The sequence below is a fragment of the Euleptes europaea genome, chromosome 20 (genome assembly GCF_029931775.1).
Source record: "Euleptes europaea isolate rEulEur1 chromosome 20, rEulEur1.hap1, whole genome shotgun sequence".
Taxonomy (NCBI): Eukaryota; Metazoa; Chordata; class Lepidosauria; order Squamata; family Sphaerodactylidae; genus Euleptes; species Euleptes europaea.
In genome coordinates, this window is record NC_079331.1 from 7,096,564 (window position 1) to 7,122,689 (window position 26,126).

The 26,126-nt window shown below is 49.4% G+C and overlaps 1 protein-coding gene across 3 annotated transcripts in view; it reads left to right on the top strand.

Moving 5' to 3' along the window:
* Positions 1 to 1,993: 1,993 nt before the first annotated feature.
* CELF6 (CUGBP Elav-like family member 6) overlaps positions 1,994 to 26,126 on the top strand; it is a 115,036-nt gene continuing 90,903 nt past the window's right edge. For 2 of the 3 annotated variants that reach the window (XM_056865963.1, XM_056865962.1), the window contains exons 1-2: positions 2,007 to 2,132; positions 14,464 to 14,546. In XM_056865963.1, the coding sequence (XP_056721941.1) occupies positions 2,123 to 2,132; positions 14,464 to 14,546 (93 nt within the window). In that variant the 5' untranslated portion in view covers positions 2,007 to 2,122. Of the gene's footprint in view, positions 2,133 to 14,463; positions 14,547 to 26,126 lie in introns of all 3 variants that reach the window. The other variant, XM_056865959.1, reaches the window with a different exon arrangement.

Consider the following 26,126-nt stretch of genomic DNA (forward strand, 5'->3'; position numbering starts at 1 on the left):
TCTTCCCAAGAGGTGTGATGAGGGAGGCGTTCCATTTGGCTCCGCCTTCTGTGGAAGCCATTTTGGGGCTGGCACCACCTCGCGGGGCATCCACCCACCCCCTCTCACATGAACACACATGAAGCTGCCTTCTACTGAATCAGTCCCTTGGTCCATCCAAGTCAGTATTGTCTACTCAGACCGGCAGCGGCTCTCCAGGGTCTCAGGCGGAGGTCTTTCACATCACCTACTCGCCTAGTCCCTTTAACTGGGGATGCTGGGGATTGAACCTGGGACCTTCTGCATGCCAAGCAGAGGCTCTACCATTGAGCTCTTCTTCTCACCTCACCTCCTTGCCTGGTCTATTGAACTGGAGATACCGGGGATGGAACTTGGGACCTTCTGTGTGCCAAGCAGAGCCTCTACACCACTGAGCCACGGCTCCTCCCATAACAAAGGGAGTATTGTCCACTCAGACTGACAGCAGCTCTCCAGTGTCTCAGGCTGAAGCCACGGTGCCTCATTGCCAAGTCCCTTTAACTGGAGGTGCCGGGGATCGAACCTGGGACCGGATCGAACCCAGGACCTTCTGCATACCAGGCAGAGGCTCTACCATTGAGCTTTTTTTTCACTGCTCTCCAGGGTCTCAGTCGGAGGTCTTTCACATCACCTCCTTGCCTAGTCCCTTTAACCAGAGATCGAACCTGGGACCTTCTGCGTGCCGAGCAGACGCTCAACCACTGAGCCACAGCCCCTCCAGGGTCTCAGGCAGGGGTCTTTCCCATCACCTACATGCCCGATCTCTTTAACTGGAGATGCCGGGGATCGAACCTGGGACCTGCGTGCTGAGCAGACGCTGTACCAGTGAGCCACGGCCCCTCCCCTCGGCTCTCCAGGGTCTCAGGCAGGGGTCTTTCACATCACCTACTCACATCACCTAGTCCCTTTAACTGGAGATGCCGGGGATCCAACCTGGGACCTCCTGCGTGCCGAGCAGACGCTCTACCACTGAGCCAAAGCCCCTCCCCACGGCTCTCCAGGGTCTCAGGCGGAGGCCCCTTTAACCGGAGACGCCGGGGATCGAACCTGGGACCTTCTGCATGCCAGGCAGATGCTCTACCATTGAGCTTTTTTTCCACTGCTCTCCAGGGTCTCAGGCGGAGGTCTTTCACATCGCCTACCTGCCTGGTCCCTTTAACCGGAGATGCCGGGGATCGAACCTGGGGCCTTCTGCATGCCAAGCAGAGGCTCTACCGCTGGGCCACAACCTCTCTCCAGGGTCTCAGGCGGAGGTCTTTCACCTCCCCTACCTGCCTAGTCCCTTTAACCGGAGACGCCGGGGATCGAACCTGGGACCTTCCGCGCGCCGAGCAGACGCTCTACCACCGAGCCACGGCCCCTCTCCCTTGGGGCTGCCAGCCGCCCTCTCTTCTCTCTCGCGTCTCTGCTTTGGCGGGGGGGGGGGGAAGCGCGCGCTCCCGCCCGGCCTCCGGCCCCTCCCCTCTTCCCGCCGCCCCCCCCCCTCGATTGGCCGCGGCGCCCCCTTATGCAAATCGGCGGCGCGGAGCCCGGGCTGACGTCAGCAGGCCCAGCGGCAGGGCGCGGGAGGCGGCGGAGCGCGCCCGGGGAGGCGAGAGCGAGGGGGAGCGCGCGGCTGCCGGCCCGGCCAGGGAGGCCAGGGGAGCGGGAGGCGCGCCGGGGGGGGGCCGGGGAGGGGGCGTCCCCCTCCCCTGCTGCTGCTGCTGCTGCTGCTGCTGCTGCGAGGCGGGCGAGGGAGGGAGGCGGGAGCCGGGGCGGGGCCGGGCCGGCTGGGCACATCATGGCTACTCTGGCCAACGGGCCGGCGCCGCTGCAGCAGCAGCAGCAGCAGCAGCAGCTGCCTCCCCCCGGGCCGCCCCCTCCCCCGCCGCCCCCTCCCCCGCCGCCCCCGCCGCCGGCGGAGAGCGCGGCGTTCAGCACCGCGGACAGCGGCGGCAGGATGAACGGGCTGCCGGGCCCCCCCCTCGCCCTCAAGGACCACGATGCCATCAAGCTCTTCGTGGGGCAGATCCCCCGCAACCTGGAGGAGGGCGACCTCAAGCCCCTCTTCGAGGAGTTCGGCAAGATCTACGAGCTCACCGTCCTCAAGGACCGCTTCACCGGCATGCACAAAGGTACGCCGGGCCCCCCCACCCCCACCCCCAGGACCGGGGCCCACAAAAGGAGCGGGATGCGTGTAGGGGGTGGGGGAGGAGGCGTTCAGACGTGCACGCCCGATGCATGGCTTCCTCCCGTGCGTGGCTTCCTCCCAAGTCCGTTGCCAGCCGGAGATGACTCTCTGGCTCTCCCCGGTGTGAGCGGCAATGTGGGGCGGGCCCCGATCCATCAACACTGAAGAGGGGCATGTGGCAACCCACCCTCTCCTCTTCCTCCCCCCACCACCCATTGCCAGCTCTCTTCAAAACACAGACACGCGAATGGAAATTGTGTGTGTGAAGTTGGGACGCTTGAAGTATGGGAGGAGGCGTTCAGACATGCACCCCCCCCCCCACACGCGTGGCTTCCTTTAAAGTCCGTCGCCTGTCGGAGCTGACTCTCTGGCTCTCCTTGTGTGTATGCGAGCGGCAATGTGGGACGGGCCCCGATCCATCAACGTGGAAGAGGGGCATGTGGGAACCCGCCCTGTTCTCTTCCTCCTCTCCCGTTGCCAGCTCGCTTCAAAACACAGGCATGTGAATGGGAACTGTGTGTGTAAAGTTGGGACGCTTGAAGTATGGGGAGGAGGCGTTCAGACATGCACGCCCCATGCCCGAGGTGTGGCTCCCTCCAAAGTCGGCCACCAGCTGGAGCTGACCCTCTCTCCCACATTGCCAGCGCTTTTCAAAACACAGACGTGTCCTGAATTGTGTGTGTAAAGTTGGGACTCTTGAAGTATCGGGAGGAGGCGTTCAGACATGCACTCCCCATGCGTGGCTTCCTCCCAAGTCCGTTGCCAGCTGGAGCTGGCTCTCTGGCTCTCCCTGTGTGTATGTGGGCAGCGAGGTGGGACGGGGCACCGATCCATCAATGTGGAAGAGGGGCATGTGGCAATCCCCCCTCTTCCTCCTCCTCCTCTAGAGCCAGCTCTCTTCAAAACACAGGCATGTGAATGGGAATTGTGTGTGTAAAGTTGGGACGCCTGAAGTGTCGGGAGGAGGCGTTCAGATGTGCACGCCCCATTCTTGGCTTGTGTGTATGTGGGCAGTGAGGTGGGACAGGGCACCGATCCATCAATGTGGCAACCCACCCACTCCTTCCTCCCCTTCCCACATTGCCAGCTCTCTTCAAAACACAGGAATGTGACGAGGAATTGTGTGTGTAAAGTTGGGACACTTGAAGTATGGGGGCACGAGAGAGGGTAGTGTAAGGCCGCGCACGCATGTGCAAAGGGACTTGTGGTGGTGGCTCCAGCGGGCAACACACCCTCTCCTCTCCCTCCTCCTCCTCCCCCCATTGCCAGCTCTCTTCAAAACACAGACATGTGAATGGGAATTGTGTGTGTAAAAGTTGGGACGCTTGAAGTATTGGGAGGAGGCATTCAGACATGCACGTCCCATGCGTGGCTTCCTCCCAAGTCCGTTGCCAGCCGGAGCTGACGCTCTGGCTCTCCCAGAGGGTGGCAAGGTGGGGCGGGGCCCCGATCCATCAACGCGGAAGAGGGGCATGTGGCAACCCACCCTCTTCCTCCTCCTCCCCCAGAGCCAGCTCTCTTAAAAACACAGGCATGTGAGGAGGAATTGTGTGTGTAAAATTGGCTCACTTGAAGTATCAGGGTAAGAGAGAGGTTAGTGCAGTGGTTCCCAAAGTGGGCAGTACCACCTCCTGGGGGGGATTACCTGGGGGGCACTAAGAGGCAAGGGGACAGCAGGGGGCGCTAGAGGTGGGCCCCTTCAACTGTGTTGTTGGGACAGGGTAGGGGGCCCTGGGGTTGAGTTTGTGGAACCGAGGGGATGGTGGCCCGAAAAGTTTGGGAACCACTGGGTTAGTGTAAGGCTGCGTACGTGTGTGCACAAGGACGTGTGGTGGTGGTAGGGAGTCAATGCCTACAACCGATCCAGGAAATGGGCATCTTCCAGAACCAGAGCTGGGTAGCTCAGCTCAGCTGGCCACATGTTTTCAACGTCAGTTGTTGTGTTTGTAAAGTTGGCCACCAAGACTAGATTAATTCATGCCATCATATTCCCTATTACTATGTATGGGTGTGAAAGCTGGACAGTGAAGAAAGCTGATAGGAAGAAAATGGATTCCTTTGAAATGTGGTGTTGGAGGAGAGTGTTACGGATACCGTGGACTGCCAAAAAAACAAATCAGTGGATTATAGATCAAATCAAGCCTGAAATGACCCTAGAAGCTAAAATGACTAAACTGAGGCTATCTTATTTTGGTCATGAGACGACAAGAGTCACTGGAAAAGACAGTCATGCTAGGAAACGTTGAGGGCAGCAGGAAAAGAGGAAGACCCAACAAGACATGGACGGACTCAATAAAGGAAGCCACAGCCTTCAGTTTGCAAGATCTGAGCAAGGCTGTCAAAGATAGGACATTTTGGAGGACTTTCATTCATAGGGTCGCCATGAGTCGGAAGCGACTTGACGGCACTTAACACACAGACAAAGTTGGGCAGCATGGAAAGAGCATGCAAACCAGTGTATTGAGGACTTGTGAGAAAACTGACGGGTGAGCAAGAAGAAGTGGGGAAAGGGGCCTTTGGGAAATACCGACAAAGCGTCTTTGGGGGGGTGGTATCCATGAGGCCTCTTGTCCTATGCAAAGTTTGGCCCACTGACAGAGGTGTGTATGTTGATGTGGCATGCGGGCAGGAGTGGGAACCGGCAGGTAACTCTGGCGCATTAATGTGCCCCACAAGTAGCATGGTTCGTCAGCATGGACAAGGAAATTTGGGGAGGGGCTGTGGCTCAGTGGTGGAGCATCTGCTTGGCATGCAGAAGGTCCCGAGTTCAATCCCCGGCATCTCCAGTTAAAGGGACCAGGCAAGTAGGTGATGGGAAAGACCCCTGCCTGAGACCCTGGAGAGCCGCTGCCGGTCTGAGTAGACAATACTGACTCTGATGGACCAAGGGTCTGATTCAGCCTAAGGCAGTTTCATGTGTTCAAATTGATCCCAGTTGTGGGCTGCAGCTAGAGAAGGTAGAGCAATCCTAAGGAGATCTATTCTGGCCTGTTAAATGGGGCTTCCTCCCAGGAAAATGTTCTCAGACTGCACTGGTTAGTGTAGCTGAAAAGAGTCATCAATCTCCCTTCCTTCTGACTTAATTTGCAGGCAAAGTTGAAAGGTGAAGTGTGTGTATTTGTTTTATTGGAGGTTTCCTGTTATCATTGAACTTAATTGTAGTTTCCTCCCCCCTCTACAAGTATACGTTGTAGTTCTTATTTTTTTTATTTTTCAAATTGGATAGTATTTCATATTTCAGGAATATAACTCATTCTTTGGCTTCGGAGTTAGCAAAAAAACCCAACAACAACCCAGTGCTGAACAAGAAATAAGATAGGGCCGTGTTTGGCTACTGCTGGTCCTTGAGTCTATGTTGGATTCATAAGAGGGGAGGGAATCTGAAATGCAAAGTAAGGGTAGAACAGACCCAGGAGGTATTCTTAAATGCATGGAATCTGTCCCAGTGGGAGCAGAATTGGCCTCCAGATTTGCTGTGAACACAATCGACAGCAACAGGGGCCGGAGGGGAAATAACACTTGACAATAAAACATCACTTAGAACGTGTGTTAGCGTTCATAGTAATAACAAACGAGGAACATGTAAGGGATTCTAGTGGGGATAGCCGCTGGGAAATGTCCTTCTCTTTCAGGATATGATATACTCTTAGGTGCTCAACCTTTTGTTGATGAATCAGCTGCCCCCATGCAGTTGTGTGGTTCCCAGAAAACAGTAAACCAGTTTAGCCCTTCCTTATTAGGCCTTAAGGCAAGTAGGGAGAGTATTCTCACCGACAATGTGAATATTTGTTTTTGTTCTGTATACCTGGGGAGCCTCCTCGAGAACGCTGTCCTACTGATAGGTGCATGACGGACTATCATGTTTTCTATTAAAAGGAGCCTTCACAGCCCTTTAAGACAAGCATTTTGCTGTTCACTGAAGGTGTTGTGTGAATAGGCCATAGAATCATAGAGTTCGGACCACCATGTCATCTAGTCCAATCCCCTGCACAATGCAGGAAATTCACAACTACCTCCACCCCTCACACCCCCAGTGACCCCTTACTCCATGCCCAGAAGATGGCCAAGATGCCCTCCCTCTCATCATCTGCTTAAGAGGTAATAGAATCAGCCTTGCTGACAGATGGCCATCTAACCTCTTCTTAAAAACCTCCAGGGAAGGAGAGCTTACCACCTCCTGAGGAAGTCTGTTCCACCGAGGAACTGCTCTGTTAGAAAGTTCTTTCTAATGTCTAGATGGAAACTAGTTTGATTTAATTTCAACCTGTTGGTTCTGGTCCGACCTTCTGGGGCAACAGAAAACCACTCGGCCCCCTCCTCTATATGACAGCCCTTCAAGTACTTGAAGATGATGGTAGGGAAATATCCTGGAGTTACATCAATGGTCAGTTTTTTGTTAGTTAACAGCAGGGGGGAAAACACCCCTCAAAAAGTGCACGGGTGAATGAAGAGAAGCAGCCAGATCAGGTAGGCTCTAGGTCGAATCCCTGAGCATTACGGCTCACCTGCTTTTCATACTGTAGAGCCTTCTTCTCGTGAGTAACTCCACCTTTTTTCCAAACCCCTAACTCTTCTCCAGAGATAAAATGTCTTGGGTGTCTCTGACCACCCCTTTCTTGTTTCAGAAGTCCAGGAGACATTACAATAATAACACATGCTTAGTTCTACAACACTTTGGGTGTTCAGAGGGCTTTACAAACCCTGCTTTACTTTAAATCTAAGAATAAACCCTGCAAGGCAGGCCTATGTTATTACCAGAACCCCCACATCTCAGATTCAAAGCTAAGAACATCCTAGCAAATCAGTGGCAAACTTTGGATTCAGAGCCACCCACCCTTACCATAACTTATATATCGGCTCTTAAGCAATGACTTCATGCATATTTATAGGGAAGTAAATTATAATAAAATCCCTGGGACTTCCAGGTTACTGTATTGACGATTGGGTTGTCCATGTCTTATGAATCATAGAATCATAGAGTTGGGAGGGACCACCAGAGTCATCTAGTCCAACCCCCTGCACAATGCAGGAATTTCACAACTACCTCCCCCCACACACCCAGTGACCCCTACTCCATGCCCAGAAATGGCCAATATGCCCTTCCTCTCATGATCTGCCTAAGTTCATAGAATCAGCATTGCTGACAGATGGCCATCTGGGCTCTGCTTAAAATCCTCCGGGGAGGGAGAGCTTACCACCTCCCGAGGAAGCCTGAGCCACCAAGGAACTGCTCTGACTGTTAGAAAATTCTTCCTAATGTCTAGATGGAAACTCTTCTGGTTTAATTTCAACCTGTTGGTTCTGGTCCGACCTTCTGGGGCCACAGAAAACAACTTGGCACCCTCCTCTCTGTGACAGCCTTTCAAGTCCTTGAAGATGGTTCTCATATCCCCTCTCAGTCTTCTCCTCTTCAGGCTAAACATACCCAGCTCCTTCAGCCTTTCCTCATAGGACTTGGTCTCCAGACCCCTCACCATCTTTGTTGCCCTCCTCTGGACATGTTCAGAGGAGAAATACAACCCTTCTAGATGATCCAGCGAGCTGAGGTAGTTAGCATATAACATTGCAGTGCAAACTGGGGTTTGAGATCACATCTCGACCCGGTGCAAAACCTGCCCCTCAACCACAAAACAGCAGCAAATACCAGCATCCTGCTCTTTCCGACTTTTTTCTAGTGTTTCGGAAAAAAACATCCCTTCTGGATACCGAGTATGAATTGGCATGGCGGCAGATGGTTTTCTCAACTGCAAAAGAAGCAGTAAATAACGTCTTGTCAGAGAGAAAGCGAGACTTTAATTTCCAGTATCTCTTAAAAGATGTTCCCGGAAGTGCTCTTTGAAAATATATGTTCCAATCATGTTCAGCCATATGCACCAGAGACTGGAAACAGAGAGGGATGCAGATCATGGCAATAAGCAAAATAATATCAAAATGTGGAAAGCTTTTTGTTGTTGCTGTCATCAAGAAAGCAACCAACCAGTTTAAACAGTGACGAAATTGGAAGTCCTGTCCCAGCACAATAAAGAAATACCGTATTTTTTGCTCCATAGGATGCACCTTTCCATAAGACGCACCTAGTTTTTAGAGGAGGAAAACAAGAAAAAATCTTGTTTTCCTCCTCTAAAAACTTGTCTTATGGAGCGAATGCCAGGGGTCAGTTATACATACATACATGAACCTTTATTGGCATAATAATCATATTGGCAGATGCATTTATACAGGCGCCTTAAAAGGAGGGGGGAAAACACATGTTCCATCATGAAATGACAATAGGTTAAAATCAGTATATAACTAACATTAAAAAGGATCTCCTTCTCATTTTTCAAGCTAATAAAACCATCTGGACCCATTAATAACAGATACAGTAATACATCTCTATGTTCATCATTCTTGTCCTATACCATCATTCTCATTCTCATTCTCATTCTCATTCTCATTCTCTCTCTCTCTCTCTCTCTCTCTCTCTCTCTCTCTCTCTCTCTCTCTCTCTCTCTATCTATCTATCTATCTATCTATCTATCTATCTATCTATCTATCTATCTATGACAATTGCAAGAAATTCAGCAACATGCTCGGCAGGGGTCAATTAAAAGGACCAAGGCAGTAGGTGGTGTGAAGGACCTCTGCCTAAGACCCTGGAGAGCCGCTGCGCATCCAACTAGACAATACTGAGCTTGAAGGACCAAGGATCTGATTCAGTACAAGGTATCTTCATCTGTGTAAATCTGGCTGTGATCCTTGGCAGGCAATATCGTGCTGGAGGACCCTCATCGAATTTTGGGGTAGTTAGTTAAACTCTTCAGACAGGATCCAGCCCCCTAAGTAATGAGAGGGAGCCACTGCCTCTCTCGCCTTGTCTAGGTTGAATTCTGTCCGTTGCTTAATCTTCTCTGCCCTAGATATTTGTAACTGTGCAGGCCCAAATGAAAATTAAACACCCTCTTCTCCTTTAAATATATCGCTCGATCGATGCAATGACGCGTCACCATTCATCTGATTAAAAACGCTCCTGAATTTTGTTCATCTGTCCAAGTCTGCGTCTCTGGGGGTTCCCTTCTTCACAGAGGCGAGGCGGCGATTAGACGGACAGGACAGAACTTTTGGGATGGTCTGAAATGCATTAAGCAGTTCTCTGTCTGTCTCCGTCTGAACTCTGGTGGCTAACAAGACTTCCATTTCGTCGCACTCCAACCCGTCCTGTTTAGAAGGCGAGATGGTTGCACTTATTACAAGCTATTAATACTTAATCACCTCGCGGATTTAATTGTGCCAATATTAAAAATGCATCAATGTCAAATTTCATTCATTAAATATTTACAGCCGGGAAGGGAAAACTGTTTTGCTGCTGTTTTTTAATATCATTTTAAGGAAGCTTTGTACGGGATATCCCGTTTTTTGAAAAAACTGCCAGAGGAAAAACGGATAATGAGGCAGGTGGCATGTTGTGAACCTAGCAAAATTGTGATTGCTTGCGTTTCGCAGAGGGGCTGGCAATTAATCCTCGCCTGGCTTCATTTCAGGCAGCGTTTCGGTCCGGGGTGCCTGGTTTGTGTTCACAGCAGCTTTGCAAAGCCAGCGCATAAACGGTCCAGGCAAAACCACACTAACCTGATTCATGACAATGCAGACTTATGAAACTGCCACCCAGCTCCTTCTGGGAGTAAGAACACAGGGGTGTGAGTCACGTTGCACCGTCTTCCTTTCCATGCCTTTCGATTCACAGCCTGCGCCGAGGCTCCAGGAGTGTTACTCACACACCTCAACAAGCCAAAGGCAGTCCACAGTCGCTAACCATCGCATAAGGGGCTAGGCAGTGGCTTTGGTATCTGCTGTGGCGGCATTATGTGGAACATCTTTCCTGGCTCTGCCATTTGGGGACAAATGGAGAGCCCAGTGTGGGGTAGCGGACAGAGTGGCAGATTAGGTCCTTGGGCGACCTGGGTTCAAACCTTTGCTTCTGCCGTGGAAGCTAACTGGGCGACTTTGGGCCCAGCCCAAACTCTCAACCTGGCCTACCTTACAGGGTTGTTGTGAGAAAAGGGGAGGAGGAGAGAATGACGTTCTAAAAGTCGCTTTGAACACCAATAGGGGGGAAGAAGAAGAAGAGTTGGTTTTTATATGCCGACTTGCTCTACCACTTAAGGGAGACTCAAACCGGCTCACAATCGCCTTCCCTTCCCCTCCTCACAACAGACACCCTGGGAGGTAGGTGTGTGTGCGGAGGGCTGTGTGTCTTATTCACGAGGGGAAATGAGCCTAATGACAAGTCATGTAAGAAAACTGTGTGAGTTTCTTTGTTTCCCCTTTTTCTTTAGTTGAATGCAGGTGACACCTATAAGGTATGTCTCTGTGTTAGAGAGATATAATGGAGGTATGGGAACTTGTGAGTGGACTCCTGTAAGGAAGAGCTGTAAGGAGGGTGACAGAGAGAGAGAGAAAGAGAATGGGGGCTTGTTGTACATGTGTGAAGGGGTTTGTGAGAGAAATGCAGGAGGGGTGCGTGCGTTTGTGAATGAGCGTGGATGTATATGTGAGTGAACGCTACTCAAGAAAGAATTGCGAAGTGTAATGTGAACATAAGAAAGAACATAAGAAAAGCCCTGTTGGATCAGACCCAGGCCCATCAAGTCCAGCAGTCTGTTCACACCGTGGCCCACCAGGTGCCTCTAGGAAGCCCACAAACAAGGCGACTGCAGCAGCAGCATCCTGCCTGTGTTGCCCAGCACCTAATATAATAGGCATGCTCATCTGATCCTGGAGAGAATAGGTATGCATCATGACTAGTATTCATTTTGACTAGTAGCCATGAATACCCCTCTTCTCCATCAATTTCAATGCCTTTATTGGCATACCATCAAGCAATCAAACAGAGTATAACCTAGCCACTATACATCATTTAACCTCGCCTCTTAATTACATCGCCAAGAAATTTAGCCACAGATTCAGTACTCTCAGAACTTCGGGAGGATAACAACCGGTTAATCTTACCATCATCAGCTTGATCAGCATAATTTGAAAGAAAGGAATCTAAAAGGGCGACACGAATTTCACAATAAAATGGACAGACCCCTCTTCTCCATGATGAACATGTCCACTCCCCTCTTCAAGCCTTCCAAGTTGGCAGCCAATCACCACATCCTGAGGCAGGGAGTCCCACCATTTAACCATGTGCTGTGTGAAGAAACGCTTCCTTTTATCAGTTTTGAATCTCTCACCCTCCAGCTTCAGCAGATGACCCCGTGTTCTAGTATTATGGGAGAGGGAGAAAAGCTTCTCCCTGTCCACTCTCTCCAAACCATGCATAATTTTATAGACCTCTATCATGTCTCCCCTTAACCGCCACTGCTTACATTTCTCCCATAGCCAGGTCAAAGAGCATTTCCCTTCCCTGTATGTTCTCTCCCTGTGGTGTAAGATCAGGAAAAGGAGGTCTTTCTTGAGTACCAGTATCTTCTAAGAAGATAAGAAAAGCCATGCTGGATCAGACCAAGGCCCATCAAGCCCAGCAGTCTGTTCACACAGTGGCCAACCAGGGGCCTCTACGAAGCCCCCAAACAAGACGACTGCAGCAGCATTACCCTGCCTGTGTTCCACAGCACCTCATATAACAGGCATGCTCCTCTGATCCTGGAGAGAATAGGTATGCATCATGACTAGTATTCATTTTTACTTGTAGCCATGAATAGCCCTATCCATGAACATGTCCACTCCCCTCTTAAAGCCTTCCAAATTGGCAGTTCTAATCTACCTTGGTTAGTACCAAGGTGTTGGCTTTTTCACCAGCAGCCTCTCTGTTATGGAGATACACCAGAAGCATCTAAAAGGGCCAACAAGAAAGACGCATTTTAACACATACTTATTATCACAAAGGCTTTATGTCCTAATCTGCTGGAATAGTATTGTACAAATCCTCTTTGATTGCTGCTATTGCTTGGACAGATTGTTTTCAAAGTCAATTTCTTTCTTCCTGTTTCTTCCTGTTATTACTGTATTGTGTTACGATGCCAGCCACCTTGAGGTCTTTGTTGTTCTTGAAAGACGGTTTTTTGAAATAAAGAAATGAAATAAACAGGAGAGAGAGAGAAAGGAAAAGTGATTGCATCACATTTTGGAAATCGAAAGCACTTCTGACATACCAAATGGAAGTACATTCTGATGGGCTTTAGGGCCAATCCGAAGCAGGTCTGCTCAGACGTAAGTCCAGTTTTGTTCAGGGGGCTTACTCCTAGGAAAGGTTCTTGGGATCACTGCTCAGTCTGCTGAAGCAAAACCAGGAAGGAGTCTTGAAGTATTTTAAAGACAGTCTGATTAACCATACAATCTGATGTCGGGTTTGTCCTAAAACAGGTGGTTACCGCACTTGTATTCCCAGCGATGTATTAAGAGTTTGAAAATGTTATAAAAAATACTGTTCGCACTTTGTTTGGCCCCTTTAGCTGTGAAGACGTCTTCCAACCATTTATAAGCCGTGGTATCCAAAAACCCTTTTAAAGCGATGTTTTTTATAACATTTTCAAACTCTTAATACATCGCTGGGAATACAAAGTGCGGTAACCCCCAGAATTGAAACCAAAGCGTTTAAGCTGGAGGAACCCCGCGTGGGATCACACCATTTACTGTGTGTGAAGCTCCCTGGATTAGGAGCTTCTTCCTAACTGGGAAATCTCATCCTTCAGCAACCAACAACCAGATACTAGATGATTCTCTGAACTGAGTATATCACCTTTAGCCAGGGTCTAAGAACCATATGGAAACAAGCAGTGAGCCAGCATGATGTAGTGGTTAAAAGTGGTGGTTTGGATCGGTGGAGTCTGATCTGGTGAACTGGATTTGTTTCCCCTAAAAAAAAGAAATATCTGGAGATTTAGGGGTGGGGCCTGAGTAGGGTTTGGGAAAGGGAAGGACTTCCATGGGGTAATGCCATGAAGTGCACCTTCCAAAATGGCCATTCGCCCCAGGCGAACCGATCTCTATTGCCTGGAGACCGGTTGTAATCCCAGGAGGCCTCCAGCCACCTCCTGGAGGTTGGCAACCCTATGTGAACAATGTAAATTATAACGTTTAACATTATAAAATGATTCAACAAAAGCACATCAACGAACAACACCAGATGGGGTTGCCAGCTCGCGGTTGGGAAATACCTTGAGGTTTTGGGGGCGGAGCCTGAGGAGGGTGGGGTTTGGGGAGGGAGGGGAGGGGCTTCAATGCCATAGAGTCCAATCGCCAAAGCGTCCGTTTTCTCCAGGTGAACTGATCTCTGTCAGCTGGAGATCAGTGGTAATAGCAGGAGATCTCCATCTCATACCTGGAGGTTGGCAACCCTAACACCAGAACCAGAGAGGAGGGCCAGTAAGGGAATTCTAGCAGCCCATAGGAAGAGACACTTTATTTCCCTTAACCCAACAGCTCTAAAAAAGACAGGTGACCCTTTTAAACCAGTGCAGCTGGTCTCGAGTGTGGGCAGAGAAAGATCTGATGTGTTAATCTGGCTGCTTCAGCTCTAATCTCAGTGTGTTTGCCCGGGCCTGCTGATTCCAGTTAACCAGGCCCTGCTAATCCAGACCAATTCCCTTAAACTGAACCCCAGCTGGGCTGTGCACTGACCTCTGGCCGCCGCAACGATGCTCGGCTCCTCGAGGAGAGGCACAGCTTCTCATGAAGGGAGTGTAGGGCAGCATCCTGGGGGAATGTTCTTTGCCATTCTACGTAAACATCTTCAAGTACTTGAAGGGCTGTCGTAGAGAGGAGGGTGCCGAGTTGTTTTCTGTTGCCCCAGAAGGTCGGACCAGAACCAACGGGTTGAAATTACTTCAGAAGAGTTTCCATCTAGACATTAGGGAGAACTTTCTAGCAGTTAGAGCGGTTCCTCAGTGGAACAGGGTTCCTCGGGAGGTGGTGAGCTCTCCTTCCCTGGACATTTTAAAGCAGTGGCTAGTTGGCCGTCTGTCAGCAAGGCTGATTCCATGACCTTAAGCAGATGATGAGAGGGAGGGCATCTTGGCCATCCTCTGGGCATGGAGTAGGGGTCACTGTGTGTGTGGGGGGGTGGGGAGGTAGTTGTGAATTTCCTGCCTTGTGCAGGGGGTTGGACTAGATGACCCTAGTGGTCCCTTCCAATTCTATGATTCTAACAGCAGTTCCTCTCCTCTCCTTGCTTCCCACTCTGCAGATGAGGGTGAGATTGGGTCCCGGGGCCATTTGGTGGGTGTGACTGGTTGCACATGATTACATTTGTGTATGATAACACCCTTTCTTCCCCTCCCTCTCTCCCTCAGGCTGTGCCTTCCTGACGTACTGTGCCAGGGATTCGGCCTTGAAAGCCCAGAGTGCACTGCATGAGCAGAAGACGTTACCCGGGGTGAGTGAAAGGGTTCTTTTCTGGCACGATCGGTACCGTCTTCTGGTGGAGTTCTGAGCAGGGGTTTGGGCAGGGGTTGTTTTACTGTGAGCTTTGCATGAACCAGTGAGCTTGGAAGAGTTTTTAAGGAGAAATTGGATATTCATTCCAATTCCACCTGGATATTCATTCATTCATTCTCTCTCTCTCTCTCTCTCTCTCTCTCTCTGTCTTTAAGTAGAGGAACAGTATGTAAATGTGAATAGCAGGCTTGATGGGATTAGGTGTGATATGCAGAAGAGTCTGTGATGTCCAGGGGAGAGATGGGTGTGGAGAAATCAGCATTGGTAATGGGCCATGAATGCAAGGTCTTTATGCCTCTACTTAAAGACTGATGGATTCACATTCTAGCTGTATCTGAAGAAGTGAGCTGTGGCTCACGAAAGCTCATATCCTACCAGAAAATATTTTTGTTAGTCTTTAAGGTGCTACTGGACTCTTGCCCTTTTTGACTACTGCAAACAGACTAACACGGCTACCCACTGTGAATTATCTCTCTCTCTGTGTGTGTGTGTTTTTTTGAGCATAACCCAAATTGTAGCCTTTGTAAACGTGCCACAAATACTTTGGTTATAGGGACTTCTGGTGAACCGAATTCACAGCTCTGTCTCTTCCTCGAGCCCTGTGCAGGCTGGTTTCTTTGCTCCGCCGATGATCCGTGTCTCCTGAAAGTAATTTGGATGAAATATTTTACCTCCTGTTGTGTTTTTTTTTTTAGAGTGGAGATGGGGCTGGAACCGGCTCCTCTAGAGCATCAGGTGCTAAAGACGTTCTGGAAACGTCCCTTAAATTGTTGTAGTGAAACCTGTAAAGTTCTTTGTGCAAAGAAAAGCTGTGGCTGTGTGGTGTATAATCTGCAGTTTGGTACAAGTGAATTAGCGACGATTTGATTTGATTGGGGTTTTTGTGAAGAATACATTCCAGAACTGACTTTCCCTTTGCGAGTAATGGCTGGGATAGCTTAAGCCTAGCGCCCCATAAATCGCATGGATGATTTCTTTGCACTTTTGAAAACAAGCCATCTTTTGAGCAGTTTTGAGTTTGTGTGATAGGTGGCATGTGGCGCAGGGCCTGACCTGGGAAGGAGCTCTTGCGGCGTTCTCGCAGTCTGTTGTCTACCTGAGCTTCCAAATGTTGCACCTCTAGAGAAAGCAGCTCAGAGATTTCAGTGAAGAAGAAGAAGAAGAGTTGTTTTTTATATGCCGACTTTCTCTACCGCTTAAGGGAGACTCAAACCGGCTTACAATCGCCTTCCCTTCCTCACAACAGACACCTTGTGAGGTAGGTGGGGCTGAGAGAGCTCTGACAGAGCTGTGAGTAGCCCAAGGTGACCCAGCGGGCTTCGTGTGTAGGAGTGGGGAAACAAATCCAGTTCACCAGATTAGCCTCCGCCGTTCGTGTGGAGGAGTGGGGAATCAAACCTGGTTCTCCAGATCAGACTCCACCGCTCCAAACCACCGCTGTTAACCACTACACCACGCTGGCTCTCTGTGAAATGCAGACCCTCGTCCTGAAGCATTTTCCAACAAATAAAACAGTCTCCTAGGGGACTGAACCCCCGGGAAATGGGACCCGGGCTTGCCAGCAATGACAAATCGCAGGGGTGTTAAGACTTCACTCTCCATCTTTTGCCGTCATCCACAGCCATGAGATTTATTTCCAGTGGGCAGAAGCTGTGCTCAAAGCCCAGAGCGCCTCTCCCTCGAGACATCTTCTACAGATTTGCAGTTCTTGCTATTCCCCATAGCTCTTATGGAGGCAATAATGGTATTTAAAACACTTCTGCATTTTTTTAAAAAAAAACAGAACGGCAGGATTCGATCTAGGTCAGAAACGAGAGCACAGAATTTCGACACTGGAATCTGAAATGCTAAATTCTGAATCGTAGGAACGCGTGAAGGTGCTCCATACTGAGCCAGATGAGCTCGTCCACCTGACACCCAGCGCAATCCTCACCAGAGTTATAGCTATCGAAGCCAGCGTGGTGTAGTAGTTAAGAGCAGTGGTTTGGACCAGTGGACTCTGATCTGGAGAACCGGGTTCGATTCCCCACTCCTCCACATGAGCGGCGGAGGCTAATCTGGTGAACTGGATTTGTTTCCCCACTCCTACACACGAAGCCAGCTGGGTGACCTTGGGCTAGTCACAGCTCTGTTAGAGCTCTCTCAGCCCCACCTACCTCCCAGGGTGTCCGTTGTGTGGGGGGGAGCGAAGGTGATTATAAGCCGATTTGAGTCTCCCTTAAGTGGTAGAGGAAGTCGGCATATAAAAACCAACTCTTCTTCTTCTTCACTGCACTTAAAGGAATGGCTTTAAAGGGGAATTAGACAGATTCGTGGTCCGTCTATGGCGACTCGCCACGATTAAAGGGAACCTCCCTGTTCAGAGGCAATCCTCCTAGCATTGGTGTTCAGAGGCTGACTTCCTCTGAACATGGAGGCTCAACACCAATGCTAAGAGGCAACATCAGGGGAAAGCTTGGCCCCTCTATGCATTATTTGTGGGTCTCTGGGGCAACTGGTCGGCCACTGTGTGAGAGAGGATCCTGGACAAGGTGGATCACGGGTCTGATCCAGCAGAGGCTCTTCTTACATTCTTATGGATTCCAATCCCCAGTCGGCTGTGAAGCTCAGGAATAGACCTTGGGCTTGTCTCTATGCCTCGGCCGAACCTACCTCTCAGGGTTCTTGTGATAACAAAACAGAGGAGTGCAAAGCCATGAATTATTAGAGTGGTTCCTTTCTATTAGAGCAGTTCCTCAGTGGAACAGGCTTCCTTGGGAGATGGTGAGCTCTCCTTCCCTGGAGGTTTTTAAGCAGAGGCTAGATGGCCATCTGTCAGCAGTGCTGATTCTATGACCTTAGCCAGATGATGAGAGGGAGGGCACCTTGGCCATCTTCTGGGCATGGAGTAGGGGTCACTGGGGTTTGTGGGGGGATAGTTTGGAATTTCCTGACTTGTGCAGGGGGTTGGACTAGATGACCCTGGTGGTCCCTTCCAACTCTATGATTCTATGAATTCTGCCAGAGCTCTTTTTAGTGATCAATTGCTATCCAAGTCATGTGGTATCGTCTTCGCTACAGCATCGCCGATTTCTTTGAAGGAAAACAAACGTCGATATTCATTTCAAGTTTTCTCTGGTTAATCTTATCTCACACGCGGGGCTTTTTTTGCACCGGTGTGCCGTACCAGCCCCTCTTTTGGCCGGTGGGGCTTGGGCTGTCTGTGCTGGGGTGTCAGCACCCCCCCATTTTGTTTGTACAAAAACACCACTCTCTCTGTGTGTGCGCGCGCATATGCATGCAACGGTACAGGCTGCTGAATGCTGTTTTTTCCTGCCCTTGGCAGGGTCTCAACTTGTTTCAATATTGATATTCTTACAAATGGTTGTTTTAATGAATTTACTGCACTGTTTTTCCTTTGCAAGCCACCTCAAACAGGCCTGTGGAGAGAGGCAACGTATCGGGGTTTTTTGAGAAATAAATGGATTGCAGCTGGGGTTTTGGAAGCGAGGCTTGCCGAGCGGAGATTGGGAGCCGGTAAAATCTTCCACGAGCATTTCCAGTCAGTCATATCTCAGTAAATCTTGGCCAGGAGGTACAGCCGAAATTGTGACATACTCAGGCTATGAGAAAGAGACTTGGGGCGTGTTTATATGGCAGCCGTTAAAGGTTTCCACAAAGAAATTCCGAGAATTTTGTTTTTCTCGTGGTAAAAGGTAAAGGTCCCCTGTACAAGCACTGGGTCATTCCTGACCCATGGGGTGACGTCACATCCCGATGTTTCCTAGGCAGAGTTGACGGGGTGGTTTGCCGTCGCCTTCCCCAGTCGTCTTCCCTTTACCCCCGGCAAGCTGGGAGGGATAATTCCTGCTACTCACGAAACAACAATTCCCACGGTTCCTTAGTGGAAGTTACGGCAATTAAACCAAATTTAAACTAATTTATGTTTGTGGTGTGGATGCACTCTGGTGTATTTTGCCTTGCCTCCTATTTAACTCCGTAATATTAGAATTAATTAATAACAGGAAATAACAGGGAATGTACGTTTATCAGGCATATCTTTATAGTGGCTCCCACCTTGTGGAATAGCCTGCTTGAGGGGATCGTAGGGGAAATACCGGAAGATTTGAGGGTGGTGTCTGTGGAGTGGAGAATTTGGGAAGGGATTTCATGTAAGATCTGGGTTGCCAGCCTCCTGGGTTGCCAGCCTGGTGGGGCCTGGAGATCTCCCAGAATTAGAACTAATCTCCAGGCCACAGTTTCCCTGGAGAAAATGGCTGCTATGGAAGGTGGACTCTATGGCATTATACTCTGCTGAGGCGCCTTGTGAGGTAGGTGAGGCTGAGAGAGTTCCAAGAGAGCTGTGACTGGCCCAAGGTCACCCAACAGGATTCACGTGCAGGAGTGGGGAGACCAACTCTGTTCACCAGATTAGCCTCCGCCACTCATGTGGAGGAGTGGGGAATCAAACCTGGTTCTCTAGATCAGAGGACACAGCTCTCATCCACTATCTGACCTAGGGTTGCCAGGTCCCTCTTCTCCACCAGCGGGAGGTTTTGGGGGGCGGAGACTGAGGAGGGCAGGATTTGGTGAGGAGAGGAACTTCAATGCCAGAGTCCAATGGCCGCAGTGGCCATTTTCTGCAGGTGAACCCATCTCTATCGGCTGGACATCAGGTGTAATTTCAGGAGATCTCCAGCTAGTACCTGGAGGTTGGCAACCCTAATCTGACCTGCTATAAGGCAGCTTCATATATTTATGAACTGAGTCTCGCTTACAAAACAGGAGCCCAGTAGCACCTTAAAGATTGCCAAAAATTCATTCCAAAATTTATTTTTATGCAGGCTGAAATGTTGTTAGTCTTTAAGGTGATACTGGACTCCTGTTTTGTTCTGCTGTTACAGACTAACACAGCTGCTCCGTCTAGATAGATGCCATTTGCGTTCATGCCACAAACACTTAACCAGTTATAGAAATTCAGGAATTTATCATTGTGACCTGAATGTCTGGTTTTTGAAGGCTTGGGACAAGCCAAGCACAGGAACCCCTCCATCCTGGAAGATGGGAGAGTTCTTTCAATGAGCAAACACCAGTTGCTATGCTAGCATCATCCCTACATCTGTTGCCTGCCCCCCCCCCCGGTACTTACCCACCTGACAATTGGAAGACATTTCATTTCTTTTATGTCCAAACTAGTAAATCATTCCACGCTGATCCAATGATCTCATCTATTTAGTTAGCTTTATTGCTCAGATAGCCTTTTTAAATCTGGCTGGTATTACAATGGTGATTTGCAGTCAAGGATGCTTGCTTCTCTGGATCCCCAGAGGATATTCCCACAATGCATCAGACAGAAGATACTGGCAGTGACTTGCTTTCATAGAGAACTGTCAACGTCTCCATGATTAAGGGTCTAATGCTATACCCAGCCAGGGCGACGGTTCATCTCGCTCCGTATTATCAACCGGAGCGGCAGCAGATCCAAAGTCTCGGACTTTGCCAGCTCTGAAACCTAAAATACCTTAACTGGAGAGGAATCTGAGGCTTTCAATATGCAAGCCGGGTGCTTTTGTACTGAGCTTGCCCACCCGAGATTGGCGTGATACCAAACTCAGCAACAACAAAGAATGCAAACAGATAGCGATCCAGGGTCAATGTGTTACCCAGTGGATGAGGAACTCCAACAGTTAGGAGCCTTGACAATTTGAGAGTCAGCTCCTAGAATGTAGAAGAAGAAAATGAAGAGTTGGTTTTTATACGCCGACTTTCTCTACCACTTAAGGGAGACTCAAACCGGCTTACAGTCACCTTCCCTTTCCCTCCCCACAACAGACACCCTGTGAGGCATGTGGGGCTGAGAGAGCCAGTGGATTCTGATCTGGAGAACCGGGTTCGATTCCCCACTCCTCCACATGAGCGGCGGAGGCTAATCTGGTGAACTGGATTTGTTTCCCCGCTTCTGCACACGAAGCCAGCTGGGTGACCTTGGGCTAGTCACACTCTCTCAGCCCCACCCACCTCACAAGGTGTATGTTGTGGGGAGGGGAAGAGAAGGTGATTGTAAGCCGGTTTGATTCTGCCTTAAGTGGTAGAGAAAGTCGGCATATAAAAACCAACTCTTCTTCCTCTTCTTCTTCTTCTCTAACAGAGCTGTAACTTGCTGTTTCATTCTTTGTTTCATTCTTCCATTGTTGTGTTGTCCAATCTAGCCCATTCAGGCCACTATACATGTTAATATTATTTCACTTTATTTTATTTCTTATTTCTATCCCATGTTCCCCCCTAGTGGAAACCCAAAGAGGGTTATCACAGCGTTCTCTCCTACCTCCCCAGCCAGCGTGAGAGACAGCGTGGTGTAGTGGTTACGAGCGGTGGTTTGGAGTGGTTGACTCTGATCTGGAGAACCGGGTTCAATTCCCCACTCCTCAACAGGAGCGGCGGACGCTAATCCGGCGAACCGGGTTGGCTTTGGGGCGGAGCCTGAGGAGGGAGGGGTTTAAGGAGGGACTTCAGTGCCATAGAGTCCAATGGCCAAAACGGCCGTTTTCTCCAGGTGAACTGATCTCTGTCGGCTGGAGATCAGTTGTAATAGCAGGAGATCCCCAGCTAATACCTGGAGGCTGGCAACCCTAGACCCAACCCCAAATTCTAGTGTTATGAAGGAAAGCACAGAGGGGGGAAAACCCTTCCTCTCCCCATTTTTCTCATCTTTGTGTGCTTCACATGAGTTATTGGGAGTACAGATGAATGAGATAAGTAGGGTAGAGCCATTTATATGCCGAAATGCGCTATGGAAGTGATGTATAATGATAATAACAGATACAATGGCAGTATTCACCATGGGGAGATAACCACGGGATCCTTTTTGAGGTGGCTATTATGAGCTGAAGCCCAGGGGGAGTTGGAGAATTTCTTCCCTTGTTGGTTTTCGACTAGGAAGGAGAACAGCATCTTTGCGGGGGTGGGGGGGGGGGAGAAAAATTATCTCTGACACATGTCCTCCCCTAATTTAAATTTACTTGCAAACATGCAGATTTATATCCTCTTAACGGTGAGTTTTTGCCAGGGTTCTTGGTTATGAAGGTTGTTGGATTGAGGGAATTGTAGGCGGGGGGTGGGGGGAGACCAAACCCATGTGTAAAATATTCAGTTTGACTATTCGGTATTCAGTTTCATACACAGCCGTATTGTTTCAAGGATGCTCTGTAGTAAACGCCTGCAGAGAATTTAGAAGGGCTGCAGCTAGGGTTGCCAACCTCCAGGGGGTGGCTGGCGATCTCCCACTATTATAACTGATCTCCGGCTGATAGAGATCAGTTCACCTGGAGAAAATGGCTGCTTTGGCAATTGGACTCTATGGCATTGAAGTCCCTCCCCTCCCCAAACCCTCCTGCTATTACAACTGATCTCCAGCTGATAGCGATCAGTTCCCCTGGAGAAAATGGCCGCTTTGGCAATTGGACTCTATGGCATTGAAGTCCCTCCCCTTCTCAAACCCCACCCTCCTCAGGCTCCGCCCCAAGAATCTCCAGGTATTTCCCAACCCAAAGCTGGCAACCCTACTCACAGCTACACTGCTTCTGAACATGGAGGCTCCAGTGAGTCCTCATGGCTTTTAATAGCCCATTGATAGATGTATTCATATGCTTCAGCTGGAGAAAATGGCTGCTTTGGCAATTGGACTCTATGGCATTGCAGTCCCTCCCCTCCCCAAACAACGCCTTCCTCAGGCTCCGCCCCAAAAACCTCCCGCCGGTGGTGAAGAGGGACCTGGCAACCCTAGCTGCAGCTCTGTGCTGGAGCGTCTTCCTGGCATCCAGAAGGTTTCCAGGTTCAAACCTCAGCATCTCCGCTGCAAAGATCTCGGGGAGCAGGTCGTTTGGGAAGCACCTTTCTCTGCCCAAGACTCCGGGAAGCTGCTTCCAGTCAGAGCAGGCAATTCTATGTTACGTGGCTCATAAGCTCGGTGGTAGAGCATGTTCGGAAAGTAGGGTTGCCCTCTTTGCCACTGGCAGGAGGTTTTTTGGGGCGGAGCCTAAGGAGGGTGGGGTTTGGGGAGGGGAGGGACTGCAATGCCATAGAGTCCAATTGCCAAAGCGGCCATTTTCTCCAGGGGGACTGATCTCTGTCGGCTGGTGATCAGTTGTAATAGGAAGATTGCAAACCTCAAAATTTTGCTAAATAAATAAATAAATCCAGGTTTTACTTTTAGAGCTTTGGACAGTATCAAGCTGTCCTCTGGAAATTCAACTTTGCGGGGGTGGGGGGGAAGCACCGTTCCAAGGAACGTGAAAATAGTTTCCTCTGGAGTCTTGCCGATTAAATAGAAGAAGGACTTCTATGCTATACATTATTTCTGCATGACTTCTGTTCAACCAATGGAATGCCATTTTTTCTTGATCTTGTAGATCAGGCACTGTTAGAATGGCTGATATATATGTGTGTGTGTGTGTGCGTGTGTGTGTATATGTGTATATATATATATGTGTGTGTGTGTGTGTGTATATGTGTGTGTGTATATATGTGTGTGTATATATATTTATATGTATATGTATGTGTATATGTATGTATGTATATATATATGTATATGTATGTATATATATGTGCGCATTGATGCTATTTTCTGTGTCGTGATCACGGCCTCTGCAGAGTCAATGCCGCCCCTGGGCTTCAACATCTCCCAGCCCGAGATGGCTGGGCCACGGGGGGGATGGGGGAAACTCAGCCAGCCCTTCTTCCCCTGGTCCTTTCCCCGTTGCCCCTTGTATGGAGACCGGTGGCGGAGGCTCACATCCCCTCTGAAAAGAGGTGACGCGGAAAGCGATTGACCTGCTGTTCTAATTGCCTGACATTCTGTTTAGTAAACCCTAATTACTGGAGCCAGGAGTTAAATGGGAGGCTGTTAAACCGGGATTGACAGCTGAGGCCGGGGATCTAATTACAGGCGGTCCTTATGCGCGGAGCCCCCCCCCCCCATCGCTGCCACTGTTGCTGTGGAAACAGGCACGGCATGCGCGGTGCAAAGGAGGCTGTCGCCCAGTCAGGCACACTCCATGCTCCACAGGCTCACGTGACTCTGGGTTTTTTTTCCCGGTGGAGGAAGCTCAAGGCACGGCAGGGCTGGGAAGTCCAGGCGGCCTGCTGGCCTAGGCCTCTGGCTGCTTGTGGTTTGAGCTGCATGGATTTCGGAAGAGGTGCCGCTTAGTTCTCTGAAGGCGCACGGATGCATCGCTGTGGGGTTTGGGCCTTTGCACGGGAAGGAGGGCTTCCAACCTCCCCACGGGGCCTAGAGCTCTCCTGGAATTAGGTTCTCCCACTTGCCCTGACCTGCTTGGTTCAGGCTAGCCCAACCTTGTCAGATCTCCGAAGCTAAGCAGGATTGGCCTTGGTCAATAAGTGGATGGGGGACCACCAAGGGATGCCAGTTGTTGTGCAGAGGAAGGCAATGGCGAACAACCTCTGTTAGTCTCTTGCCTTGAAAACCCTACGGGGTTGCCATAGGTAGGGTGGCCAGGTCCCTCTTCACCACCGGCGGGAGGTTTTTGGGGCAGAGCCTGAGGAGGACGGGGTTTGGGGGGAAGGGACTTCAGTGCCATAGAGTCCAAATGCCAAAGCGGCCATTTTTCTCCAGGGGAACTGCTCTCTATCGGCTGGAGATCAGTTGTAATCGCAGGAGATCTCCAGCTAGTACTGGAGGTTGGCAACCCTAGCCATAAGTGAGCTGCAACTTGACAACACTTTAAACCACACTCACATTGGCCCACTTACCTTGTGAAAAATAGTCAATTTATGGCCCTGGGAATGAGCTCTTAGCAGACAGGGAAGCGCTTGACCGTGGCCCTCGGATTATCTCTGTGGGTGGGGCTGTTGTGCTCAACAAGGTTCTCTGCTTTTCCTTTGGAGTCTCTTTTATATATCTGCTATGTTTCATGGGTCCCAATCTTCCGTCCTCTTGCAAACAAAAAGACACCCCAAACAATCAAGGCGTTGGCACACCTTCCCAAGATGGAAAGATGTCACTTGGAAGGGGGGGGGCTTTTAAAGTTCAGGATTAATGAGTGGGGGGCATGATAGAGGTTTTCTAAAATTATGCATGGGGTGGGGGGAAGAGGCAAGAGACCTTTTTCTCCCTCTCTGATAATACCAGAACTCATAGTAGCCCAATAACATGGATCGGTGGCCTATTTAGAATGGGTAGAAGAACATACTTTTCATGCAAAGCATTGTTTAATCTGTGGAATTCCCTGTCACAAGATATAGGGATGGCCACTAGATCTAGGGGTCTAGGGAAATAGATCTATCAACAATTGAATGGAACCTCTGAGTTCAGAGGCAGTATACCACTGCTAGCTGCTTGGGGGGATAGCAGTCTAGGTGTATCTAGCTGGCCAATGTGAGCAAAAAGATGCTAGACTTGAACTGATACTTTCATTAGCATCTTCTGTTCTATTTCCTAGCACCAGTCAATCTATTAGGAGAAAAGAAATTTACCATCTGAAAAGGTGGGCCTGCCAGGATTAGACTTGTTCATTATTATTTTATTTTATTAGTCTTATATCCTGCCCGCCCTAGCAAAGCTGGGCTCAGGTCAGCTCACAAGTATAACAAACAGTTCATGAAATTAAAATAAAATCATTGAAACATTCAAAAATAGCCCCATAAACATGATCCAAACATCCACAATATAAAATATGAATAAATATAAATAAGATGGTGTGCCAGATAGCACAAAGTTACAGTAGGGCTTATAAGCAACCAGAACTCCCGCATAATTCCCAATAATATATAAAAATATAGATGTGGGGTGGGGGGAGAAGTAGAAAGGCCAGCATTAGATGGAAACCCGTAGCTGTCCTCAACCATTAAGAGATGCATGAAATATTTTCCATTTGTCGACTTAAATGAAGGATTGGATCCCATGAAAACTTCTCTAAAGGCAATTTTTTTGGTGCCAATTTTGCCTCCTCTCACAGACTTCAGACTCTTCCCCTCATCGGGAAGGATTTTGGGCTGCAGTGGTGGGTGGGGAAGTCCCTTTGTTCCCCTTTACCTGACTCACATCTGCTCTCAACATCCCCTGCTCCTGAAGCATATTGAGTCCTCATCAGGCCGGTTTGAGATTTTTTTTTTGTCTTTCATTAACATACAAAGTCATATTTTTTTCTACATATCCAGGGTGTCCCGTAAGCATGTAGAACGCCTACCTTGTATGTGGATGTCCTGATTTTGCTGCTTTCTCAGTTGATGTGGGGGGGGGGAACGACAACCATTTTGTGCTTAGATGTTTGTGATTCTACCGAGCCTCAAATGGCTGAGGAAGACAGATGTGGAGGCCCCATTCCCTCCCATACTATCTTCGCAACAATCCTCTGAGGTTGGTCAGGCCGGGAGAGAGAGAAGGATCTGGTCTGGTGAGCGTCAGAGCCGAACAAGGGTATGAAACCAGTTCTCCTTGGTCCATGCGCAATGCGCTGGAGTTGTGGTCTCTCCCTTTACACGGCACATATCCGGATTGGAAACACCAGCTTCTGCCTGGATA